Raw genomic sequence first — 23,451 nt, forward strand, 5'->3', positions numbered from 1 at the left:
CGGTGCCTGCGCCCGCCGGGGTGGTGCCTGAGGTGTCGGCAGCTCCCCGCTCCTTCCTGCGGGGCCGCTCCGCTCCGCCCCGCCCTCCCCGAGATGGCGGCCCTGGCTGTAAACAAGGCCGGGCCGGAGGGTGGCCGCGGGCCTGGCGTTGGCGGTCGCGGCCCGGCGGGCGCCGCAGTGAAGGTGAGGCGGCGGCTCGGCCCAGCTCCTGTGGCGGTGCGGACTGTGCCCGCCCAGGACAGGAGGCGGGAGGCCTGTGGCACCCTGGGGTGCCGGGCTTATGGACTGGTTTTGGTGGTTTTTTTTTCTTTCTCTATGATCATAAGTTGTGCTTTTTGTTATAGCTTGAGATGTTCCGGCCCGTAACTGTTTGCTCGCACTAGCTCAGTGCTGCGTTTATAGCTTGCAAGTTGGCTTACTTGGTGTGACTGACCTCTTGATGAGCATCAGCAGCGAGGGGAAACTCCACCGGCCAACACTCTGCTCTGGCAGGGTCTTGCTGGCTGCTTCCTTTTCCTGCGGGGATGTTTCTTCTGGTTGTGCCCCTTGACCAGTAGGCTTGTCTTGTGGCAGTGTATTAAATGAAGCTGGTAGGAACTAGTGATGGTCAGGCAGGATGATGACGAGTTAAAATGTTCTGTTTGTGTCTAATTATTTATTTACTTTTTAAAAGTCGGTAGTATGATCATTATATGTGTGCATAGAAAGCAAAATTACTGACTCAGCTTATCTACTGTGATTGCATGAATATCTGTAACGTAAATTGTTGTATAGCTTTCTGTGTGAAGTTCTGCTTTTTAATTAGCTTAAAACCAAAAATGGTGTTTTTTAACTTACAGGTTCTTGAGTGTGGGGTCTGTGAAGATGTATTTTCTCTGCAAGGGGACAAAGTTCCCCGGCTGCTTTTGTGTGGCCATACTGTCTGCCATGACTGTCTTACCCGGCTTCCCCTTCATGGCAGAGCAGTTCGTTGTCCTTTTGATCGACAAGTTACTGAACTAGGTAAGAAAATAGAAGTTTGACATTCTTGAAACTTGCAGTCATGGATACCTAGAAGATAGTGCTTGTCATAGATTCTTAGTGCTCCACTTAGTGATGGTATTTCCAAGTAATGAATGTGTAGTAAGGAAAAGAAAGAAAAGATTTTGCCTTTATGTTCTTGAACCTGGCTCGCTTGCTTTATACCTGGGCATCTTCTTGTACACCTATATTTACAAAGGGACTACTCTGTTTAATGGTTCTGTGTAAGGGTTCCTTAAGTATGAGTATTAGTTTCCTATTGTCCTAAACACTAAACCCATGTAATTGAATAGGTAAATTTTTGTCTAACATTTCCCTGAATTCATGAAGAAGTGATATAGAGGGAAGGATCAGTGATAACAAACCTGGTTTTTACAATGTTAATGACTTCTATACATGCATTATTGGTAGTGGCAGGCTATCAACTGGAATTCCCCTACTCTAACAATGTCTGCACATGGTATTTGAAAGGATAAGATAAAGATTTTTTTTCTTAGAGTGAAAGTTTATTTTAGGCAAAAGATGACACGTGCATATAATTTCTTCAGAATAATAATTACCTAGTCCATAGGGGGTTATAGAGAAGACAAGTTATCAGAGGAAGATGTAACAAAAAACTTGTTAATAGGACTGGCTCCAGCAGTTTTGAATAACACTGGAGGAAAAAGGAGCCTATTGAAAGGAGAATCTTTAGGAAAGGACATCTCTGATCTCGTAAACCATGAAAGAATTGTTTAAGTATCAAATTCACTTGACTGTGAAGTACAAGAATCTGCTAGGAATATTAAGGCACTCTGCAGGATGTTTTTGTGAAGGTAGAAATCAGGAAAAGAAATAATCAGTCTTGTATGAAGGAGGGGGCTTTTTTTTGGGCGAGGGAAGTGGTAGTGTGAGAATCATGAATGATTGCCATTCTAGTAGAGTGGTTAAGAGTAATGGTTTGTTTGGCTTCTTATATTTGCCTATGCAGCTATGCAAGATTTTTTAAACTATGGTTTTAGAGGGAGAATCTTAGAGCACAACACTTGCTCCTGTTGTTATGAAACATTCTTGTCCAAGACCACTGCTTTTTCTCTTGTGATGGGGAACTTGTTGCTTCTTAGTTTTTATTATACGGTTTTTCCCAGGCATCTGAAAGGATCGTATCATATTTTTTGGTGTGTTTCATGTTTGATGAAAATAAAGCTTTACAAAAGCATTTACGGATTTTTTTTTAATCTTTCTGATGAGTTTTTTATGAAATGCTGTGTTATTAAATCTCCAAGTCCCCTACAGTTAGGAAGAAGGATGAAAAGCTTCAGGATCCCTATATATTGAAGAGTTGATAAAGAGAGTTGTATCCTGCTGTTTGACACTAGAAAGAAGAAGGATGCACTGTGATCAGCAGTTGCTCACAAAAGTAATGGGTAGAAAATCTTAGCCAAACAGCTTGAAAATAAAAATACTTCTGTGAATAAAAGTTTTACCTGGTGATCTGAGGGAGAGGGAGTTCATAGGCACTTTAGTCTTTCCATATGCAACGCCATTGAGACATACTACTGGTTATAGGATATAAAACTAGGAAGTTTTGTGGAGTGCAGCTCATGGCCCCTCTTTGAGATATCTATGTATTTGCTACCTTTTTCTAATCACCTAGTAGTTGCTGGTATTGGTTAAATTTACTGTGCTTGTAGTTCTGTTTTGTTCTAGAGCTTAGGAGCAGGGAGGGACAATTTAGGACCCAGAGGAACTTTTCATACTTCTCTGCCCTCTGTTTGAGGATATGAGAACGCAAACTCCATGTTCACCCTATAGCAATTCTACAATTTAATGAATTTAATGAAATAATGTTCTCTAGTCTCAGAGAGCTGTTTCGTGTCTAAGGACCCCTGCCAAGACAAAATTGTGTTGAAAGAAAAGCTGTAAAATTAGGACATAAAGCTATCTCTGCTGAACATAATTTCTTAATCAGTAACTATGGATTTTATAGAGACTTTTAGTTGGTCTAAAGTAACCTCTGGTACTTTTTTTCCATTGCTCTTATTACTAAAGGACTTAATACTATATTCATCCAAGTTTTCCTAGGTAATGTTGGGAGCTTTTTCAAATAAGTACTGGGGGATCTTTATATGGGTAGATACTTTTTTTTGTATTTTTTTGAACTGGACTCAGTTTAAATATACAGAGCTGTCTCTTTCTATATATAACTGTATGTGAAGGCAGGGTTAGAAGTACTTCATGAATCAGGATTTTTGGAAATATGTATTCTGCAACTGAAAATTGAAACGTTGTTTGCATGCTTAGCAAAATTTTCTAGTAGTTCACAGAATCCTGTTACAAGAGAAAACATTTTGTAATGAACAAATAGGACTAAAGCTTGGCCAAACCATTCTGCATTGCAGAATAGATAAAACATTGATTTTTGTTGGGTTTTTTAAGAATTCTTTAATGAAGTTCCCTGTGATTTAATCTTCTAATGGAAAATTTTGAATGAGTATGTACATGCTGAAGGTATGTGAACTGTTGTCTTCAAGTGGATTAACATTTTTCTCAACCAAAAAGGTGCAGTGGAAAAGTTTTCAAACTTTTGAAATCGTATATGCTGGAGAATGTTGATTCAGATAGTTTATATGAGGGAAAATCCAATAAATGGTGTCTGTAGAAAAAGAGGCTTCTCTCAAAGATTTTCATTAAAGTATGTTGATCTGGGAGAAAAGGCAAATAATTTCTTGCAAATTGTTTTCTTGCGTCCTGTCTCTCACTGGTTATTTTTGGCTGGTGGGTTTTTTGTTTGTTTGTTGGGGTTTTTTGTTTGTTTGTTTGTTTCTGTTGGATTCTGGGTTTTTTTAAATTAGTATACAGACCAGGGTATTTTTAGGAAAAATGCACTTTGGAGATTCTCTCTATCTACCATTACTGCAGAGCTGAAATTATTTTCTATAATTAAAACTTGTTCACAGAGATATGCAGGTGATGGCATCCTTCACATAATCCATCTGATTGGTGTTGCCTAGATTTACACATGCCTTTGCTAGCGTTTGAGTGCCAAGCTGAAGCTTAAAAATGCTGTGCAAGAAAATGCATTTAAACATTTAGACAAAAGTTGTTCCTTTATCCCTTTCATTATTTATAGTACTTTTGCAGTCAAGCTTCATGCTTCTGAAATTGACGTTTGTATTGTTAGCTGGAGTCAGTCTTAATATCTTTTGGTCTGTCACTTTCTCATTTCTGGCTGATACATTTCCTGCTATTCATGTTTTCTTCTTCTTTTGAGATGACAGAATGTATAATAATTTTTCTATGAACACAAACATTGTTTGTAGGCACAAGGATGAGATTACTAGACTCTCACATTTGTGATCAAAGCACAATTTGAGGTGAAGTCCAAGAGAGTAAATGGATGTATATACAGAACTCATTGTTTAATGATTTCAAATATGAAATAAACACTTGGTCAATTGTGTTGAGAATGTGTAGGTCAGGTACCTAAAAATTTTATGGGTAGATTTAAAGTAAAAAGGTGCAAAGTCCCATTTGTGCAAATATGTAAACTTCATGATAGATACCAGCAAAATGAGACGTGACTTTTTTATGAGAATTCATGCTTGTGACAAGGTAATCCCCCTAGTGGACCAGGGGAAGCCAGTTGTGGTCTTTTTGTATTTCAGTGAAGTTTTGGTACTGCCTCTCCCAGTGTCCTGCTGGACAAGGTGTCCAGCACACAGCTGGATAAGCAAGCACATCGTGTGCTGGGAGAGCAGTGGGTTCATGGGTCAGGCACAAGGGGTTGCAGTGAATGGGGTGACATCAGAGTGGTGCCTTGTCACTAGATGGGTTCCACGGGGCTCCACCTTGGGATCTGTGCTCTTCAGCATCCTCAGAAATGATTGGGGGCAGGACTGGGAGGGATACGAAGTTCACAGGTGATACAAAACTGGGAGGAGCTGTTGGCTCTGGCTGGGAGGCCCTGCAGAGAGGGCTGGGCAGTCACCAACCACATGAAGTTCAGGAGTGAGGGGAAGGTGCCGCGTTACGCACCTGGTGTGGGGCAACACTGAATGTACAGACAGATGGGAATGAGAGGCTGGAGAGCAGTGCCATGGAAAGGGCCCTGGGCAAGCTGATGGCAAGCTGAACATGAGCCAGCAGTGCCCTGGCAGCCAGGAGGGCCACCCGTGTCCTGTGGGGCATCAGGGACAGCATCAGCAGCCGGGCAAGGGAGGGATTGTCCTGCTCTGCTCTGCTCTGCACCGGGGCAGCCTCACCTCCAGCGCTGGGGGCACTTTGGGTGCTGCAGTGTAAGAAGGACAGCACTGGAGAGTGTCCAGCGAGGGCATGGAGGGGTGAAGGGCACTGAGGGGAAGCAGGATGAGGAGTGGCTGAGGACACTTGGTCTGTTCAGCCTGGAGGAGACTGAGGGGAGACACCATTGCAGTCACAACTTCCTCCTGAGGGGAAGAGGAGGGGCAAACACTGATCTCTGCTGTGTGGTGAGCAGTGACAGGACTGAGGGAATGGCCTCAAGCTGTGTCAGGGGGGTTCAGCTTAAATATTAGAAAAAGGTTCCTCACCCAGATAGTGGCTGGGTGCTGGAACAGGCTCCTCAGGGAAGTGGTCACAGCACCAAGTCTGCCAGGGTTCAGGAAGTGTTCGGGGGATGCTCTCAGGCAAACAGTGTGGTCATTGGAAATGGCCTGTGCAGGGCCAGGAGTTGGACTCGGTGATCCTTGTGGGTCTCTTCCAACTCAAGATTATTCTGTGGTTCTGTGTTTTATAGGATGCTAGCTGGGTATAAATTCTGTTTCAGTAAATTAAAAGTTAGCATGTAAGCTTCACTTTTTTTTAGCTGTGCCAAGATGGACATGTTATACAATTGCTTGTACTTGTATTATCAAATCCCATGATACATAATAGAAAGAATGTTAGAGCGATGTATCTTTGTTTCTCATGACATCTTAGAGTTATGGCCAAAAAAACAACTACATAATAGCTACTCACTTATCTTTTCTGATCTTCTTGGTAACAATTCAGTAAATTAGTTTTGTTTTGACTTTTTCTTCACTGCAAGACATGGAACAGAACTAATATGATTAAATCACATACAGTGTTGTAAACTGAGAAGAGTACTTCTCAGTTTCTAGGGTTTTTGTAATAAACACTAAAACCTGTGAAAGAAAAGACTTTTTGTAAGAAACTCTGTAATGATTGAGTAGCTTGTTCCTCTTGCAGCCTTACCGAGTGTTTGCCTAAAGACTAAGACAATGTTTGCTTAAAGGCTAGGAACTATAATCTCTTACTTAAGTAGGTTTATCCTTTTGGTACATGTACATCCATTTATACTGGGCTATTAATGGCTGTCTGGATTAGTGGCTAATCTGAAAATGGAAGGTGCGTGTTAGTATTAGCCATTATATTGCTGTGTTGTTAATGTGACTATTTTGTGTGCTTTAGAAACTGAAGGTTGTGCACAGTTAGTTTGCTGTGGGAAATTGCTAAACACCCCAGAAGGGAAGCACATAGCCACTTTCCAGTGCTTTGTTTTCTAAGAGTTAGTCTGTCTACATACCTATTTAGCAAATCCAGACTGTTTAGAAACTGTTTTGATGTAAATTAAATTCTAAAAGTATATATATAGTGCTCTATATTTCTTCAGCTGGTAATAAGAGGTGACTCGATCTTACTAGGAGTGCTCAACCTAAAAAATTACGAAGCTCTGAGGTCAGAATATATCAAAGCAGATGACTTTGCTGGTGCTTAGTGTAATTTTGGAGGGACAGAACATACCTTCTGTAAACTCCTTCAAGATCTGTGATAAATAAAAGTCAAAATATTTTGTTTGTTTGTTTGCAGCTTATTTTGTGGAGTGCACTGATCTTAGATTGGGTGTTGGCAATGTAGTGCCTCTCTGGAGCAGGGAAGGCTTCCACCATGGAACTGATAAATGCAGAGGTCCCTGACTTTAAAAGCACAGACTTTTTAAAGCATCTGGCTTTATATCTAACTTCAGTTAGATATCACTAGTTACTGACTAGTGCTTCCATAGGCCCATTTCCGCAAGCAGCAAATGCATGGTCTTTACTGGTAAACATATTTTTTTAAAACAGGTTATCAGTGTTGTTTATACCCATTGAGAGTGTTGGAGCATAAAATAGTTAAAAATGCTCCCACTTATTGCTATAGGAAAACAGTATAATCCATTTATTGCCTTTCACCTGTGAGGCACATAAATTCTCAGTGACCAAATTTGGAACAGAGTATTACAGTCTATAGTCTGTGAGGAAGATGGACTAGGGAAAAAAGGTTTCATGAAGTTGAAGCTACATAAAGCACTGTGGTTACCAGCTGGGTATTTCCCATAACTGTGTAGTTGTTGTCTGTCTGGTCATTTAGAACTGCACCCATTCTAATGATAAATCAGAGTCTATGGAGTGTTTGATAAATGTCCATATTGAAGAAATAAAACTTCATGTCTGTAAAAGATCAGTGAGATGACTCTGCATTCCAGAAGGATGAAGGGCACATACGAGACTGCCACTGGGCAGCATACTCTAGGAGTTAGGAAACAACATGAAACAACTTTAGGGGTTAGGAAACAACATGAAACAACTGGACAATTCAAGTAGTCTGGGCTCTCTGGGAAAACACATGGGAATACTGTTTCCTTGAGTTCATGTAGATAGCTGATGTGTCATGTCCACAAACTGAAACGCAGAAGTTTTGTCTGCATATAAGGAAACAGTTTTGACTGTAAAAGGAACCAGGCTCTGCTGCATGTTGCCCAGAGAGGCGATAGCATCTCCCTCCTTGGAGATTTTCAGAAGATGCCTGGGTGTGGTTCTGGGCACCCAGCTCTAGGTGACCTAGGCAAGGTGATGAAGACGACCCTCCCAACGTCAACAATTTTGTGGTTTTGTTATGGTTAAAAAGTAATGATCCAGTGCTCAAAGATGATGCTTGATCTCATGAGCCACCTTTTCCTTGCAATAGAGAAAATGTCAATAAATTTATGACACTTACACTAGAAAAGAGTCAAGGGATGGCAATTCCTTGAAGAAGCAGCTGCTAGGATTCTCATATGCTATGTGGCCAATATGGTTACCATTTAGCAGCAGTTATTGGGATGCCGTTCTGATTTTGCTTCTCATCTCATTGCTTCATGTTAACTTCTATGAAATAAGGATCATGCAGGAGTAGACATGGGTTTCTGCTTTGCTCTAGGGAGTATAAGTGATCTTCCATTTTATCAAATAGTGTAGCACCTTGGGTTTTGTTTCTGAATATTGTTTTAACTCTTACTTAGATTTTGCTGGCATGAGATCTGCAATTGGTGTTGCATCTTGTGATACAGGGAATAAGGCTTCTCAGTAGGGAATTCTTCATGGCTTCCATTAGCAGGGTAGAAATGTTCACTATACCTCTGAAAACAATAATTTTTATAATACACAGTGTTTGTGTGTTCCTTGTATTCTTTAGTTGTTAGCTATTGCAGATTATTTTACAAGTATTTTTACTAAGTTTCTCTAAATCTTGGCATCTTTTGATAGGGAAGATCTGCATAAATATTAAATAGCTCAATGATCAAAGGAAGGAAGAAGATGGAGTGAGCTTGCAGAAAAACTGATAGCTGTATCTCACTTGGTTAATATTAGTGTATTTGATATGCTCTTAATATTTGTCCGAATCTCAGCTGTGGTTTGTGGAATTTCTCAAAATTATATATGCTTGAGCTTTTTCTTCCTCTCCTCCCCTTTGTTTACTCTTCATCAAAAATAGGAGATTCTGGTGTCTGGGGATTGAAAAAGAACTTTGCTTTGTTGGAACTCTTGGAACGGTTGCAGAATGGACCTGCTGGGCAGTATGGGACAGCTGAAGAAGGCATTGGTCTATCTGGAGAGGTACTGAGTTTTAAACAAAAAAAACCAAAAAAACAAAACAAACAAAAAAAAGTTTCATTTGCTAGAAGTTATCTCTAAATAGGAAAAAGATTGAAAATCAGTTCTTTGCCAACTTTCACCAATAATACTGTTCTTTTCTTCCAGTATCTAGTATTAAGGCTTCAGTTAATTGTTCATAATTAAATGCTAGTTGTACTTGACTAAAGCAGAAAATGAACTGGTATTAATAAACATGCATACTATTTCACCCCCTTTTTATACCTTTAGGGCTTTTAGAAAAGGTTACTTATTTTGGTATGTTAGTTTTAGTCATATAAGCACAGTTTTCTGAAACTCCTCAGAAATTCTTTTCTAAAGACTTCAGCTGTTGTCAGTAGTTGCCTTTTATAGTAATTTTATTATATAATGTGGTTCTTCATTACCAAAAGTAGCTGCTTTTATCATTTCAGTATTAACAGCTGGTGTGCAACATATCTTGCAGTACCCTTCTAGATGTAGATAACTTTCCTAAGTGCTTATTTGACTGTTGGTGTTTTGTTTTCCTGTAAGTAATTTTCTGGTCTGTAATAACTGCTTTGGAGGAAGTTCCCAGAGGCAGATTTATTTTCTCCTCCAAACCTTTACAACTTGCACTGAAGCTTGGACTTATAAAATTACTGAACACTTTAAACTTACGTTTTCAAAAAGGTTATTGAGAACTTATAATCAAGTTTCAAAGTAGTCCAAGTATTTATTAGTGTATAACTTTTAAACAAAGACTGTATTGTTGACAAGTCTTCTAATTTTTCTTCCATTTTTGGGATTAAATGTTAACCACTTGAGTTTTGCTTGGTTTTCGTTGTTAGAGTATCATTCGTTGCGATGAAGATGAAGCCCATGTTGCATCTGTGTATTGCACTGTTTGTGCCACTCACCTGTGTGCAGACTGCTCCCAGCTTACTCATTCTACTAAGACTCTGGCGAAGCACAGGCGTGTACCTCTAGCTGATAAGCCTCATGAGAAGACAATGTGCTCCCAACACCAAGTGCATGCCATTGAGTTTGTTTGTTTAGAAGAAGGTTGTCAGGCGAGTCCTCTCATGTGTTGTGTCTGCAAAGAATATGGGAAGCATCAAGGTCATAAGGTACTGCTAGTAGTTAATTTCTAGTCATGCCAGGGGGTAACTTGCATAATTATTTATCCAAATAAAGTAAAAAAGGTTGTCAAGAAAGGAGGATAGACTCTTGATGTGTTCATCCCATTCTTTAGTTTTCCCTTTGTGTCAGACAGTTGCCATGGTAAAATAAAGGAAAAAAAAAATCTAAGAACTCAGTGAGTTACTAATGTGAATATGTATATGTGAAGAAGGACAGTCCCTTTATCTGCCGCTTTTCTGAAGTTTTCATGACATTGACATTGGGCCATCATTTAGAAAGCTGTTTTCATAATGTAGACACTACATACACACCACATCACTGGTGCAATTTAACTGTTCTTCTTTTTTTATAATAAATTATGATAAACAGGCAAGTTTTTGTTTACTTCTGTAATTGCTAGATGTATGAGCTAGTTTCAGCATAATCTGTAAGTCCTGACTGCTTTTTTAAATTGCAAGATGGTTTTCAGTTCTTACTTGGCTATACTATATGTATGTGTAAAATATATGCCCATATACTTGCACATGTATATTAAATATGTAGTAAAATATAAAAGATTATTAAGGAAGATAATTACGATTGATGTTTGATATGTTGCTTTTAATTAATAGCATTCTGTCTTGGAACCAGAAGCAAACCAGATTCGTGCATCCATTTTAGACATGGCTCACTGTATAAGAACTTTCACAGAAGAAATCTCGGATTATTCCAGAAAATTAGTTGGAATTGTTCAGCATATAGAAGGAGGAGAACAAATTGTTGAAGATGGAGTTGGAATGGCCCATACTGAACATGTATGCTTTTAAAAATTTTTTATTTCCCCCACATGCACAGATTATTGGCTTTTCTGTAATAACTGGATAAAGACTTTCTTTGGAAATTATGTGTAGGTTTTGAAGGGCAAGATTTTAGGGTCTTCTATCTAGCACGTCAGTACTGAGGCTTAGGTCAGCAGATAGATGGGAACTTGGTGTTACCATGTTTTTAGGCTATATGGAAATGTGGAGGCAGTGGAAAAAGTTGTTTGACTCCTAGTGTACAGACTGTGTATGATCTCAGGTGGTATAATACTATTGAGGCTTTTTTCCCTGGTCATTTTTTAGTGAGGTGTTTATACATGCAAATGAGCTATGTGATTATAGGAGTAACTTCTAAAAGTGTTTTGGTATTATTCAGGAAATCTTATCAGCCCTAACTGGGACGTGAACTGTGATATAGCCAGGCAGATGTGAAAATAAATTAGAATCTGGAATAAAATTTAAAATTTGCTCCTGGAATCAACTGGTGTCCTTAAACTGTTGAATCTCCTTTCTGCAACATTCTAGGTACCAGGAACTGCAGAGAATGCTCGCTCATGTGTCAGAGCCTATTTTTCTGATCTTCATGAAACCCTTTGTCGTCAGGAAGAAATGGCTCTTAGCGTTGTTGATGCTCATGTGAGAGAGAAGTTGATTTGGCTTAGGCAACAGCAAGAAGATATGACCATTCTCCTGTCACAGGTTTCAACAGCTTGCCTTCACTGTGAAAAGACTTTGCAACAGGTAGGTTGGCAAGTGAGCTGTAGCATATGGCAAAACACATGGAAGTACAAGTTAATTTTAGACTATAATAAAAGAGATGTATAGTATTCTGCATTATTTTCTTATAAGATTAAATCAGTCATGGTGTAACATGAGATATAAGTATTCATTACAAGGGAGTGTTAGCCAAAGATAGTCCAAAAGCGTAGAGTCCTCCAGTTACTGGAAATCCTGTGGCATGATTTTTCTGGTATTTGTGAGGTTAGTGGGAAGGCAAGACAAGACTGAAGCAAAAAAAAAAAAAAACTACAGAATGTATTGGAAGGATTTTACAGTTACACTTGTGACATTGGTAATTCTGCATCTTAAATGTATGAAGAAAGTGGCTGTGTGTGAATTTTTCATTGGTCTCTTATTAATTCAGTGTAATGATAGGAAAAAGTAAATAGTATGTGTAGCAAATAGTAAACTGAATGTGAGAAGCTACTTCATGAATGTGTTATTTGTACTTCTTTTTTCCAGATTTGTTTAGAGCTTTTGTTTGGTTGTGTAGTCAGGTTTAACTCTCTGAATCCTGAGAGGGGGGGATGCTAATGTGTTCCTATTAAGTGTGTTGCCTTATGTTGCAAAACAGTTGCTCTCTTCCATCTGTTTAAATGATATATGAAAAATATAGATGTTCTTTATATGTTTCATTGATATTATTGTCTCTTATAATTTGTATTACTCCTAGGTGGCTCATAAAGAGAGTTTGTTAGTTTTTTCATAAACCTGCAGAACAACTTAACATCTACTAGTGTTAAGGAAAACTGTTAAGATATTCATATTTGTGTTGCAATTTTAAATAAATCTATTTTGTAAATGTTATTTCTTGTAAATGTAATAAATAAATTTTTACAAAAATTATTTACAAAAATACATTTTTTGTAAATGTATTTCTTGTAATTTCTTGAAGTAGTGTATTTCTATTTAAAAAGCCTTCATTCTAGCAATGATGTTTATATTATATTTGGGGTATTTTAAAGTAAATTACTAAAGGAAAGGCATGCTTTTGTTTTCTTTGTCTGTTTAGGATGACTGCAGAGTAGTGTTGGCCAAACAGGAAATTACAAGATTGCTAGAGACATTACAGAAACAGCAGCAGCAGTTTACAGAACTTGCAGATCATGTACAGCTGGATGCTAGCATACCTGTCACTTTTACAAAGGTATTCTTAATCTCATGGAAGTACAGTTACCCACTTTATGAAGTCCCAAATCTAATGTAAAATAAAGCAGGAATAATTGATGTACATTTTTATGCTGTATTTGTTGCAACAAGTTGAGGCAATTCAATATCAGTTAGAGCCACATTGTCTTATCACATGATGAATGCAATCTGGTATTTGAGCAACAAACCACGTGCTGCTGTAATAAGGGTGGGAAATGTTCTTTTGTCATTGACCGTATCCGTAACTTTGTTTGAACATGAGCTGTTTTCTTTTAAAGAAGTTGGATAGCATTTTGGAGTTCTAGAAACATCTTTCTTTGATTATTTCCTGGAGATTGCTCACCTATTTTAAATTGAATACTACTATTATAACTTTCAGTTTATAATATTAAAAATATATTTCTTTCCGTTTATTAAACAGTCATTTGTTTTACAGTTGCTTGGTATTCACTCACAGCTTAGCTAATACATTATTAATCTTCTAAGTAGTTTTGGGTTTTATTGCTTCAATATAATTTCCCTACCACTTTCATGAAAAGGGATTAAATTATTCAAAGTTTGATAATGGTACTTCTATTTGGTGTATTTATATGGTATTTGTTATTTATAATGCTTTCCTCATAGGAAAGTAAGTAAGTTTGAAACTCAAGGAACAAGTACTTTGATGTATGGGGTTTTTTTGCATCTGAATGGGTGAAAGAGGAAGAGGATCTATTGTGGCTGAGACAAAAATGAGAATTTAACTGTAGCTGTTGAAACATTTACTGTAAGAAATTAATGCTTCCATAGAGATTCTATGTCAGTTCTTGCAGGCTTAGGAAATTAAATTTCTTCAAAATCATTCATTTTGTAACCTCAGTATATTTGAATTTCCATGTTAATGCAGCATTTTCATGTCTGCCTGTCTCTTTCCTATTTAGCAGAGACCAAAGCTTGTAGGGCCAAGGAAACCTCTTCTGCAAACCCTCATTATTCCATGAATGAAGCAGTAATCACAATTCACAGATGAAGAATTGTGAGTCAGAGGGGCATTTTGAATGTTTGAAAGCTTTGGCTTTCAGAGCTCTTTGTCAGACTTGGAAAACTTTGGTTGTTAATTTCTGAGCATTTGGAAAGAGAATGATAGGAGCTAGCTAAGGTGTTACAGGAGGCCTAAAATAGGCTTGGGGGACCCAGAATACTTAGTTTTATCTTGTAACAATTTGTATTTTTTTGAAGTCTTCTGAAGGTTAATTTCTGAACTTCAAAGGTGCTAAAGCAAGTGTCATTTTTCAGAAAAATGGCAGCAGCCCTGAAAAAATAAGTTGAAAGTAATTCCTGCAGCCTCTTACTTTTTGTTTCCTCACATCTGATAAAGCTTAATGTTCTCTTTCTTAACAATGTGTTTTTAGATTACTGTTATGCTGATGGCCACTATTGTGACTTGCAGTGAGGTTTGTTGTACATATCTGGAACTGGCAACAGATATCAGGCAGAAATAAAATCTTCAGACAAAAAACTGTAAAACTGTTACTATATTACTGGAAAGGTCTCCCTCCCAAGCTGGCATGCACTGAAGGCTGCATCCATTATAAAATGTAAAAAAGCATTTCAGACAGTACCAGATCAGAGGAACATTTAATATCAAATGAAAGTTGTGGAGGTTTGAGGAGGGGAGGGAGAAGTCCTTTTCATTCTTGAAAATGAGTAAATTTTACCTATATTTTGTTTTACTGATGACACAAGAAAACAGTCATAGTGCCATTTCCTCTTTCTAAACCAGCTAGGGAAATGCCAGATACAAAGCTCTGAAGGGAGGATTTGGAGAATTCTCCTTGCCCAGGATCGTGATCCTTATTTAAAGATAGTTTTCTGTTAAATGAGTGCAGTGGCTGTAGAACTTTATATATAAGAAATGCATGTGGTCATCATGAATATGCATATGTGCATGCTGCACATATGTGCATGCTGCAGAGAGAGAAAACTATTAAGGAAGCAGTGCCTGAGATTGGCAGATAAATTCTCATTATGATGTTAAACTAACTCTGGGCAACTAACCCTTACCAACATCAAGACTATCTGAGAAGGAAGTGTTCTCTCAGGGAGAAAGCTCTTTAAGGAACCATTAAGGAAGCCTGTACAGAGGGCTTTTGTCTCACCAAATTTTTTGAAAGAGGTCAAGGGAAAAAAAGTGAAGAGATCATAGTTGTGCATTTTTCTTCTGCACTGAGATTTAATAAAACAAGTTTTACTTAAACAGGAGTCTAAGGTTACCTGTTTTTAAGTATGCCATCAAGTTATGCACCTGCCAGAAATACAGACACAAAGGGTGTTTATTTGTCATTTTTTAAGCAACATTTTAGTTAAAGGTGCTGATACAATTGACAGTGAGAGACTTCTTTCATGTCAGTTTCTAGCTATGATCGTGAATAGTCCATTATTACTGACTCATATTGCAGATGCTACACACAGTTTTCTAAATAGCAACTTTGCTTGCAATGTTTTTTGAAGTGACAGAACTACTTGTCCAAAAAGTGGAAATTTGGCCTCCATCACATTTTGATTCCTTCTGAGAGAATACAAACATGCTGAGAACAGCCTGTTTTCATTCCAAACCTTGGAGAAGGCAAACTGCAGCAGGATGGCTAAATTTGACAGCCCCACTCATCTCCTTCATTTCCCTGATGATTTAAGTGGTACTGCCTCTGCCCTCCAGCCATGGGAGCTGTCAGGTGACCAGTACATCTGGTGGTGCTGTGAGAGGACTGGCTCACTGTTAGCAAGCTCTGCCCATAGCCAGGGTACTGCCTTCTGCAAGAAACCTGTGAACTGAGCAGCTCTATCCAGAGCTGCTGCTTTTCCTTCTTCCTTTCAGGTGCAGAGAAGAACTGGGGAGGTCCACTGCCAGAAACTCTGAATAAAATCAGAACTAAAGTTTGAGTGTGAAAAGAGTGCTGGAGACATGGCATTTTTAGACTCTTCAGACCCTTCTGCATACTTCTTTTTGTTTTTTCTTTCTCTACACCTTGTCAAAAATCTGCCCACAAGTTCTTCTTTTCCAGAATGAGATAACCCATTCTGATAATCATGTTGTGTTGCACTGTTGTCACTGAATTTCACCTCTGACTCCAAATATCTAGAAATTGGACAAAAATTTATTCAAAAGCAGTTAAGTCTCAATGTTTCATTTTCCAAATCTCAAATAGTCTTTTGGTTGTGGACCATATGCCTTTTGTAATAGTAGGACTGAACCTGCTGAGCTTATCCAAGTTCATTTCACAGACTCAAATAAAGTAATTAATTTATTTCATACTGAAAAGGTAGTCTGTGGAGTTCTATGATAAGGACCATCTGGGCCCATTTAGGTTTCAAGCAGCAAGCAGACAATTTCATAGGTGAATAATGCATCAAGATCTGCTGATTAAAGAAACCTCACAGTTGGCTTAGGAAATTCACATGAGCTGCAAGCTCTTAAGCACAGGGAAGTTATTTAGGACAGTTATCATCACTATGTACCTTCCTTATTTCTTATTTCTTATTTTCTTATTTCATCTCCATCTTTGCCTAGTTTCAGAGAGCATATTTGATGAGATGAACCTTTGATCTGGCTTTTACACTTATAGTCATGATGTTGCTGACTTTTGCATTGTGTCAATTGCACAATTATATTTAATTTTTTTTTTTTAGGAAGCAGTTTCTCAAGGTATTTTTATTCTCTTCCAGGATTGTGATAGCATGAGGTCATTGAATTGCATTGATTATTCTGAAAGTATGCTACTTCTCTGATGACAGAAGGGAGAAAACAGTTGCTTGTCATGATGACAATATATCCAGATACATAATGGATGCTCTGTGTGTATCTATGTGTATATGGAAAGATAAATAGTTAGATATACCACGTCATGTGATATAGATGTTTAAATGTCCTGCAACACTGTCAACCTGTTGGTCTTTTACCAAGAGATGATGTAGTATTTTTGCACTCAGTAGTATTTCTTCTGTGAGAAGAAATAAGAGGCTGTGTGGAGTAGGCACAGTGCTGTCTGGATTTTGCAAGAAAACAGATACACTGCTACGTAGTTCTGGTGATTGAAACCCTGGTGTTGCATCAAGATAGCAGTTCTAAGTACTTCAAAATGTGTTTCAGAAATATATACTAATCTCAGCCTATGTGTTTATTCTAGAATTTATGCTTTGCCATTTGATCATGTTGTCAGTGTCATCTTCATCTCCTCAGCAATAGCTTGGTGTAAACTACAAATAGGGAAGTTGATTCTCATTTCTTGTCTCCAAGCAAGACCTGGGGGATTTTGTTTGCTTTTCTCTACTACTTCAGATTACTGCTTAGTGCTAGTAATGTTGTTGCTGTTGCTGCAAAGGATTGGAAGAGGCTTAGGGTGAAGAGGTAAAGCTGTGGAACCTCCAGCAAGGAAGTAGTTCTCTAGGTAGAGGCATTAATAAAGTGGGGGGAAAAAAAAGAGTTTCCTGGTCAGTGAACTCTAATTAATTGCCGTAAAAAAAATTCTTCACATGGTTTCAGCCAAGAATGATGAAAGAATTTGAAATTTTATCAAATACAGACATACTGTCACAAAACTGGCTTTCTAAAAAATATGTTGTAACTCAGATCAAGTAAAAATTACAGGTTCACTACAGACATTACTGGATATTTTTATTTCTGTTATTGGATATTTTTGTTTCTATTTATTTCTGTTATTGCTGGGAGTGCTTATGCATTGTACTTTTGGAGACCATCCATTTAGTCACTTTAGAAATGGTGACAAAATACATGTTTTAAAAATAAGGATTTTCTAGATTGAATTTCCAAAATTTGCTGTTGTTATTAATACATAATATTCTATTTCTTCCAGGACAACAGGGTACATATTGGACCAAAAATGGAAATTCGGGTTGTTACTTTAGGATTAGATGGAGCTGGCAAAACAACTATTTTGTTTAAGTTAAAGCAAGATGAATTCATGCAGCCAATTCCAACCATAGGTTAGTAGCTACGACTTAAATGTAATGACTTTTATCTACTAATTTTGGTTATTTTATGTTCATACAGAGCAGGATTGTAAAACTTATATATTTTTATTCCAGGTTTTAACGTTGAAACAGTAGAATACAAGAATTTAAAGTTTACTATATGGGATGTAGGAGGAAAGCACAAATTGAGGCCTTTGTGGAAACATTATTATCTCAATACGCAAGGTAGTACTGATACAGCTCTTTAAATGTATTTTGTCTTCTAGTTTGTGTTTCAAAGCCAGACAGATTATTAATAGAAATAATTTATGACAGTAGAAAGTTGTTCATCTAATGCGAAGTACAGCTGTTAGATTCATGAACTAATAAATTTTAATCCAGTTGGTCAGAATGTCTACTGGATGATAAAGGTACATTCTCTATAAATCCATCAGACAGTTCATGGAGCCAAACAAAATTAGAACCTCTGTTAAATTGGTTCTAGCTGACAACAGACAAGGTACAGCGTCCCAAAGTCTGCATAGTGAGAAGCAGTACTTGCCAGGTATGGAATATAAATAGCACTTGAAAATACTCAGCTTTTAGGAGCCCTTAGATAGCAGCTTAAAAAATTCTACCAAGTTCTGTAACTTCTGACTTGCTATTGCAGTGTAGTATCTGATTATAGGCTAGATTATTGAGTCTGAAAGCATTGATGAACTTAAAAATTTGTGTTGTTGTTTTGTAAATCCTCCATAGGTTTTTCCCAGTTCAGACAGAAGTTCCTCTTGATTGATTCATTCACAATTATCTAAAATACTTAGGAATTACAAACGCCAGCTTATGTGCTCTGCTTTGTGCCTTATTTCAGCCTTAAACACAAACTTTATCATTTTAAATTACTAATTTTTTCAAACTTTTAAAAGTTGTATTTTGGGATTGCTGTTGTCTTCTTAAAACATACTGTGTGAAATAGCATGGAATCATGCCTGCCTTGGAACTGCATGTTGGAAAGAAAGATAAGCAGTTACCCTGGTACATATCTGCAGTAGGTTATTTTTAGTTTTGGTGTTGGGGTTTTTCTCATCGCAAACCCCTTGATTTTAAATTCTGTCCTCTAGCTCTGCCCCCTTGACTCCCCAGTCTTTCTGCCATCTTAGTTACTCTCTAGTGAATAGTAAAATCTAATGCTGCTATGTTGGGTCCTTGGCCATCTTTTTTGGATTTTATAGTCTGTAGTTGAAGCAAGCTGTGCTGATTTGGCTGAACCTGTGAATATTACAGTCCATTAAGGGAAACTGAGACAGCCATATGGGAGTTAATGGAGTATAAATGGATCAAGAAATGGTTTAAACTGAAATACTTACTCCTCGCATAGTAAATCTGGTTTTAGGCCTAAGTAGTTAAAATATCATGGCCTTTATATTAGACTAGGGAAAAAGAATTAGAAATTCTTTCACTGTTTTAGGATGAATTCTAGACTTCTGTTTAAAATACAGAAATATTTAAGGAATTTCTCAGTCATCCTGGATTTAAAATTGAAGCTGTGTACTGAGGAACTTCACATAGAAAGCTTCTAGAAAAAGGAAGGGTGTAAGTTAAAAGCTAATTTTGCAGTTTATATGTGAATGTGTGTAAAACATTTCTCTTCTTCTTTCATAGCGGTGGTGTTTGTTGTTGATAGCAGCCACAGAGACAGGGTCAGTGAAGCATACAGTGAACTTGCAAAATTATTAACAGAGAAGGAATTGCGAGATGCCTTGCTCTTGATCTTTGCTAATAAACAGGTACTTGTGATTTGGTTTTACTCTCTTTTCATCAGCTTGTCTATCCAATTCCAACCTTCTGAACCCTCTGCTGTGGGTAGAGAGTGCTAATGTGGAAAGATAAAATGGAGGTATTTTCCTTGTGTGTAATGTGTAATGCTGGTCAAGTAAGTGTTGGTGCTAAGAATACTTAGTAGATTGATCAATCAGGGTTTTTTTTATGGTAGCAAGTAGTAAATGCTTAACTGTTTGATTTGTCTTTTGTGTTTGAAGAGTTGTTATGTGATCTGTAGCTTCAGTCTAAGCCAATGAAATAGCTTCAGATATAATACAGATGAATAATTGAGTTTTTGATTCTCTTGCAGGATGTAGCAGGTGCTCTTCCAGTGGAAGAAATCACAGAACTGTTGAGTCTCCACAAACTCTGCTGTGGCCGTAGCTGGTATATTCAGGGTTGTGATGCCCGAAGTGGTACAGGACTTTATGAAGGTTTGGACTGGCTTTCAAGGCAGCTAGTGGCTGCTGGTGTCCTGGATGTGGCTTAACTTGGCATCAGCTGCAATTTGATGTTGTAGTTCATGGTTTTGTTTTGTTTGCACAATTTAGGATGTTGGCACCAGGTCTGCTCACTGAAGAGGGGACTTCATTTAAGTTGGTGGTTACAAAAAAATATAACCTTTCATCCTAGATTGGATAATTGGTTCAGTAAACTTGTGTCATTATAGTGATTTTGAAAGTTGATACATCTACATTTAGTGGATAATGGAAGAGCGTTACAAGGATGCCTTGAAATTACTTTTGAGATATTGTTAAAATTTAATTTTTTTCCCTGACAAAATATGCATTGGATTTCATGTAATAGATATAATGCGGTTACAGTAGTTAATTAGTATTATAAGAATTCTGAGTAGTTTAGAAATACTTTCCCATGAAGCTATTCCAACATCCATCTCAAGTTTATTAGAATAGCCAGCTCTATTAGTTAGAGATAAGTGGTGCTACTCTTTAATATCAAAAGAATCCATTAATACAAAGGTGGCATTGAAACTTACATGCAGCTACACCATGTAAAGAAAATGTTTCCCTTATTATTTATTAACCTCTTTGTTTGTTACAGAAAGGCAGCATAACTGCACAAAGGAAATTCAGAATTGGAGAAAAGTATTGCAGAGCTAAGGGGCTTTGGCATTACTTAGCCATTTGTTTTATGTCTTGGGGCAGGGGTTAGTTGGATTTTTCACACTGAATTATTTATGGACATACTATGGTGATACTGGGGTGAAAGTGTTTTGTGCATAATTGGGGACATAATCTGCCTTTAGAGATTAAGTTTATTCCTGAAGAAGTCAAAATAAATTTAAAAAAAAAAACTTCTTAAAGAAGTACAGTGGTGTAATGTCAGTCCAGCTATGTGCTTTTATGTAGAAGTCATGATTCCAGAATAAGGGAGTGGCCTTAAAATATTCAATAACACAATGTAAAACCAGTGAACACTAATTGTAAGTCTTTGGAAGGGTAGATGGTAAAATGTGATATAAAACTTCCATAATTAGATTTTGAGTTTTTATTGTATCTTCTACATGAAATTGTCACCAATGCCTCTATTTTTGAAGATTACTCATTCACAAACCCATGAAATATAGGTGTAGTGCTGTTTAAATTTATAGAAGGTTGCAATGACCCAGTGATATCTTTTTTTCTGCTGGACATGCAACTTTGTGAACAATTTTATCTGTCTGGTATGCACACCAGAATCTTCTTCCCTTTTCTCTAAGTCCATGGCCACTGCCACTTGAAGCAGCTATGCCACGGACTCTCTTCCTGTTGGTAGAGAAGCTACAGTGACTCTGAGCAGTAGATCAAAATTCTGTATCATAACTTTTCTTACTGGAGTAGAGGTGAGTCAGGAGAACTAGATAGTGCAAGTGAACAGTGTTTTTTCACAGACATTGAGATATTTTTGCCATGCTGAAAAGTGTTTACATGTGAGAGCTCTGAACCTCGCCTAGTAAAGAAAGTGTATTCCATTGTCTGTGGCTTTGCTTTCATTGTATTATTAGAAATTTTATGTTATTTTCCTGCTACATACCTTAGGTAAAGCCAAGAATGTGTAAACGAATAATTTAGTACATTTGCACTTTTCTTCTAGAGGAAGCAGTTAATATAACTACTTCCTTATTACGACACTTGTAGTATTCTTCTTACTTAAATTTCAGGTAAATTATGTTAAATGCAGCTTCAGATTCAGCAAGTCTAATGACGTGAATAATATCTGAAGGAACACTAAGCTTTAAAGTAGTTTAATGTTTGTGAAGTGGTCTTCAATGCCTACACATGTACAGGTACTGAGACAGAGTATTTAGTCTTTATTTAGACAAGCTGATAAAATTGGAAACAGTTTATAATGGAGTGAAAAGTGGGGTTTTTGCACATACCAAACTTAAAATTGTTCTTCCTTCCCAGCCTGTAACTTCTTGCACAGTACACAGTTGGTGGCTGTGATTTGAGCATCTGCTTAGCCTGTGCTGCAGAGCAACCCCTGACCTAGTTAGGACTGACTGTCCCTTCACAGCTCTTTTTGAAATATGAGCAAGTTCTGCTAAGTATGGTAGTTATCTTTTCCTGTAATATTTTTAACAGAAGACATGCATTCTTTAGAGGAATCTTGATTTAGTTTCATTTTAGCTGGCTTAGGCTTTAGTTACACATGATGCTCAGTATAGTTCTAATTCAAAATGTTCAAGGTGACTAGTTGGTATTTTAAATAACATTAAATTTGAGAGGAGAGGAAAAATTGTCACTCATGCATATTTTCAAGTACAAGTGATTGCTTGTGACACATGGAATGCTACCATGAAAGTGTTTTTAAATTGAATTTATTTAAGATGACTTGAAGTAAATGTGAAAGTGTTGCATATGTCTGTGAACTCTTCAGTGTAGAGTACACTAAGAGGTTTATTCGTATTATACATTAATACAACATATAAATGGCTTTAGTTATAAATTTAAGCTTGTTTCATCAGTTTTACTGAACTTTAGTTTTTAGTGTACTGACTTATGGAATATGTAATTGGAATATTTCTTGAACTAGAACTCACTAAAGCATTGCTGACTGTTTAGAAAGACTGAATAAACTTTTCAAAGGATCTTGATGTAATTTCAAAATTGAGTAAATGCAACATCCAGTGACTGTGTTGTAGCTTTCTTTAAAGAACCTCATTTCAAAAATAGTATGTCTGTGCTAACTGAACAGTCATGTTTTATCACTGTTTCTGTATTCTATCTTCAAAATTACCGTGGACTATGAGGGTCTGGTTGTGAGAGTGTTGAGTAGATGTGGATCTTATGTAAAGATTTCTTTAAAGAAAGAGCTCTTTTAGTAGAAGAAATTAGTGAACTGCTGCAATTTGCATTGCTCAGAAAATAATTTCTTTTCAATAAAATATGTAAAACCTTGAGAACTAATTTTAATAAACTTGCCTTTTTGTTTTGTTCTTTAAGGTCCTCTGAGAATAGAGGTGCACTACATTTAACTTCCTGTGGAATTTTTCTTACTGATTGTGTATCTCACTAAAGATAAACTTCCTGATGGTAGCAGCAACTTTTGTGGAAATATATTTGGTTATTATGCATCATATCTCGATTCATAAATGAAGTTACCATAACTGTAAACTCCCAAGTCTTTTATGAGTGTAGTGGTGTTAGGTGAACATAAACTGCCATGATCAATGTTGCTGTTTATAGAGTACATTTAACTAAGCAGCATAGTAACAGGGCTCTGTTGAACCACATTCACTGCAGCTTGAGAAGTTGTCTCAGCTTTCAGTGTGAGCCTACTGTTTGTGAACAGAGAAAAATGCGTGAGTGATGTTTGGAGGCTGTCTTGGGCAAAGTGATCACAAAAGGAGGTTTCCATTCTTGGACAAGTAAGGATACGGGTCAGCAGCTCTGCCTCCTTGGACTTTCAGAGGGCAAACT

General features: G+C 37.4%; 1 protein-coding gene across 3 annotated transcripts; it reads left to right on the forward strand.

Annotated features, from left to right (window-relative positions):
- The first annotated feature begins 31 nt into the window (after window positions 1-31).
- TRIM23 (tripartite motif containing 23) lies at window positions 32-22,934 on the forward strand. 3 transcript variants are annotated; one of them, XM_054284441.1, is made up of 11 exons: window positions 32-183; window positions 840-1,002; window positions 8,773-8,894; window positions 9,740-10,018; window positions 10,643-10,825; window positions 11,357-11,572; window positions 12,624-12,758; window positions 17,611-17,740; window positions 17,843-17,953; window positions 19,370-19,494; window positions 19,839-22,934. In XM_054284441.1, exons 1-11 carry the CDS (start codon window positions 94-96, stop codon window positions 20,016-20,018), a joined length of 1,734 nt encoding a protein of 577 aa, XP_054140416.1. In that variant the 5' UTR covers window positions 32-93; the 3' UTR covers window positions 20,019-22,934. The 3 variants fall into 3 exon arrangements, with proteins under 3 accessions (XP_054140416.1, XP_054140425.1, XP_054140433.1); XM_054284450.1 differs by having other exon boundaries at window positions 9,740-9,961; XM_054284458.1 differs by lacking the exon at window positions 9,740-10,018.
- Window positions 22,935-23,451: the final 517 nt, after the last annotated feature.

The sequence above is a fragment of the Melozone crissalis genome, unplaced genomic scaffold, assembly GCF_028551555.1.
Source record: "Melozone crissalis strain CALT ecotype California unplaced genomic scaffold, PUWL_Pcris_2 ptg000005l_1, whole genome shotgun sequence".
In the NCBI taxonomy this organism is placed as follows: Eukaryota; Metazoa; Chordata; class Aves; order Passeriformes; family Passerellidae; genus Melozone; species Melozone crissalis.

Bases quoted from the DNA above. Each gene is read 5' to 3' on its own strand.
- TRIM23 (XM_054284441.1), top strand. From the start codon at position 94: ATGGCGGCCCTGGCTGTAAACAAGGCCGGGCCGGAGGGTGGCCGCGGG. The intron at 10,019-10,642 runs GTACTGCTAGTA...TTTAATTAATAG, and splicing joins GGAAGCATCAAGGTCATAAG to CATTCTGTCTTGGAACCAGA. The intron at 12,759-17,610 runs GTATTCTTAATC...TATTTCTTCCAG, and splicing joins TACCTGTCACTTTTACAAAG to GACAACAGGGTACATATTGG.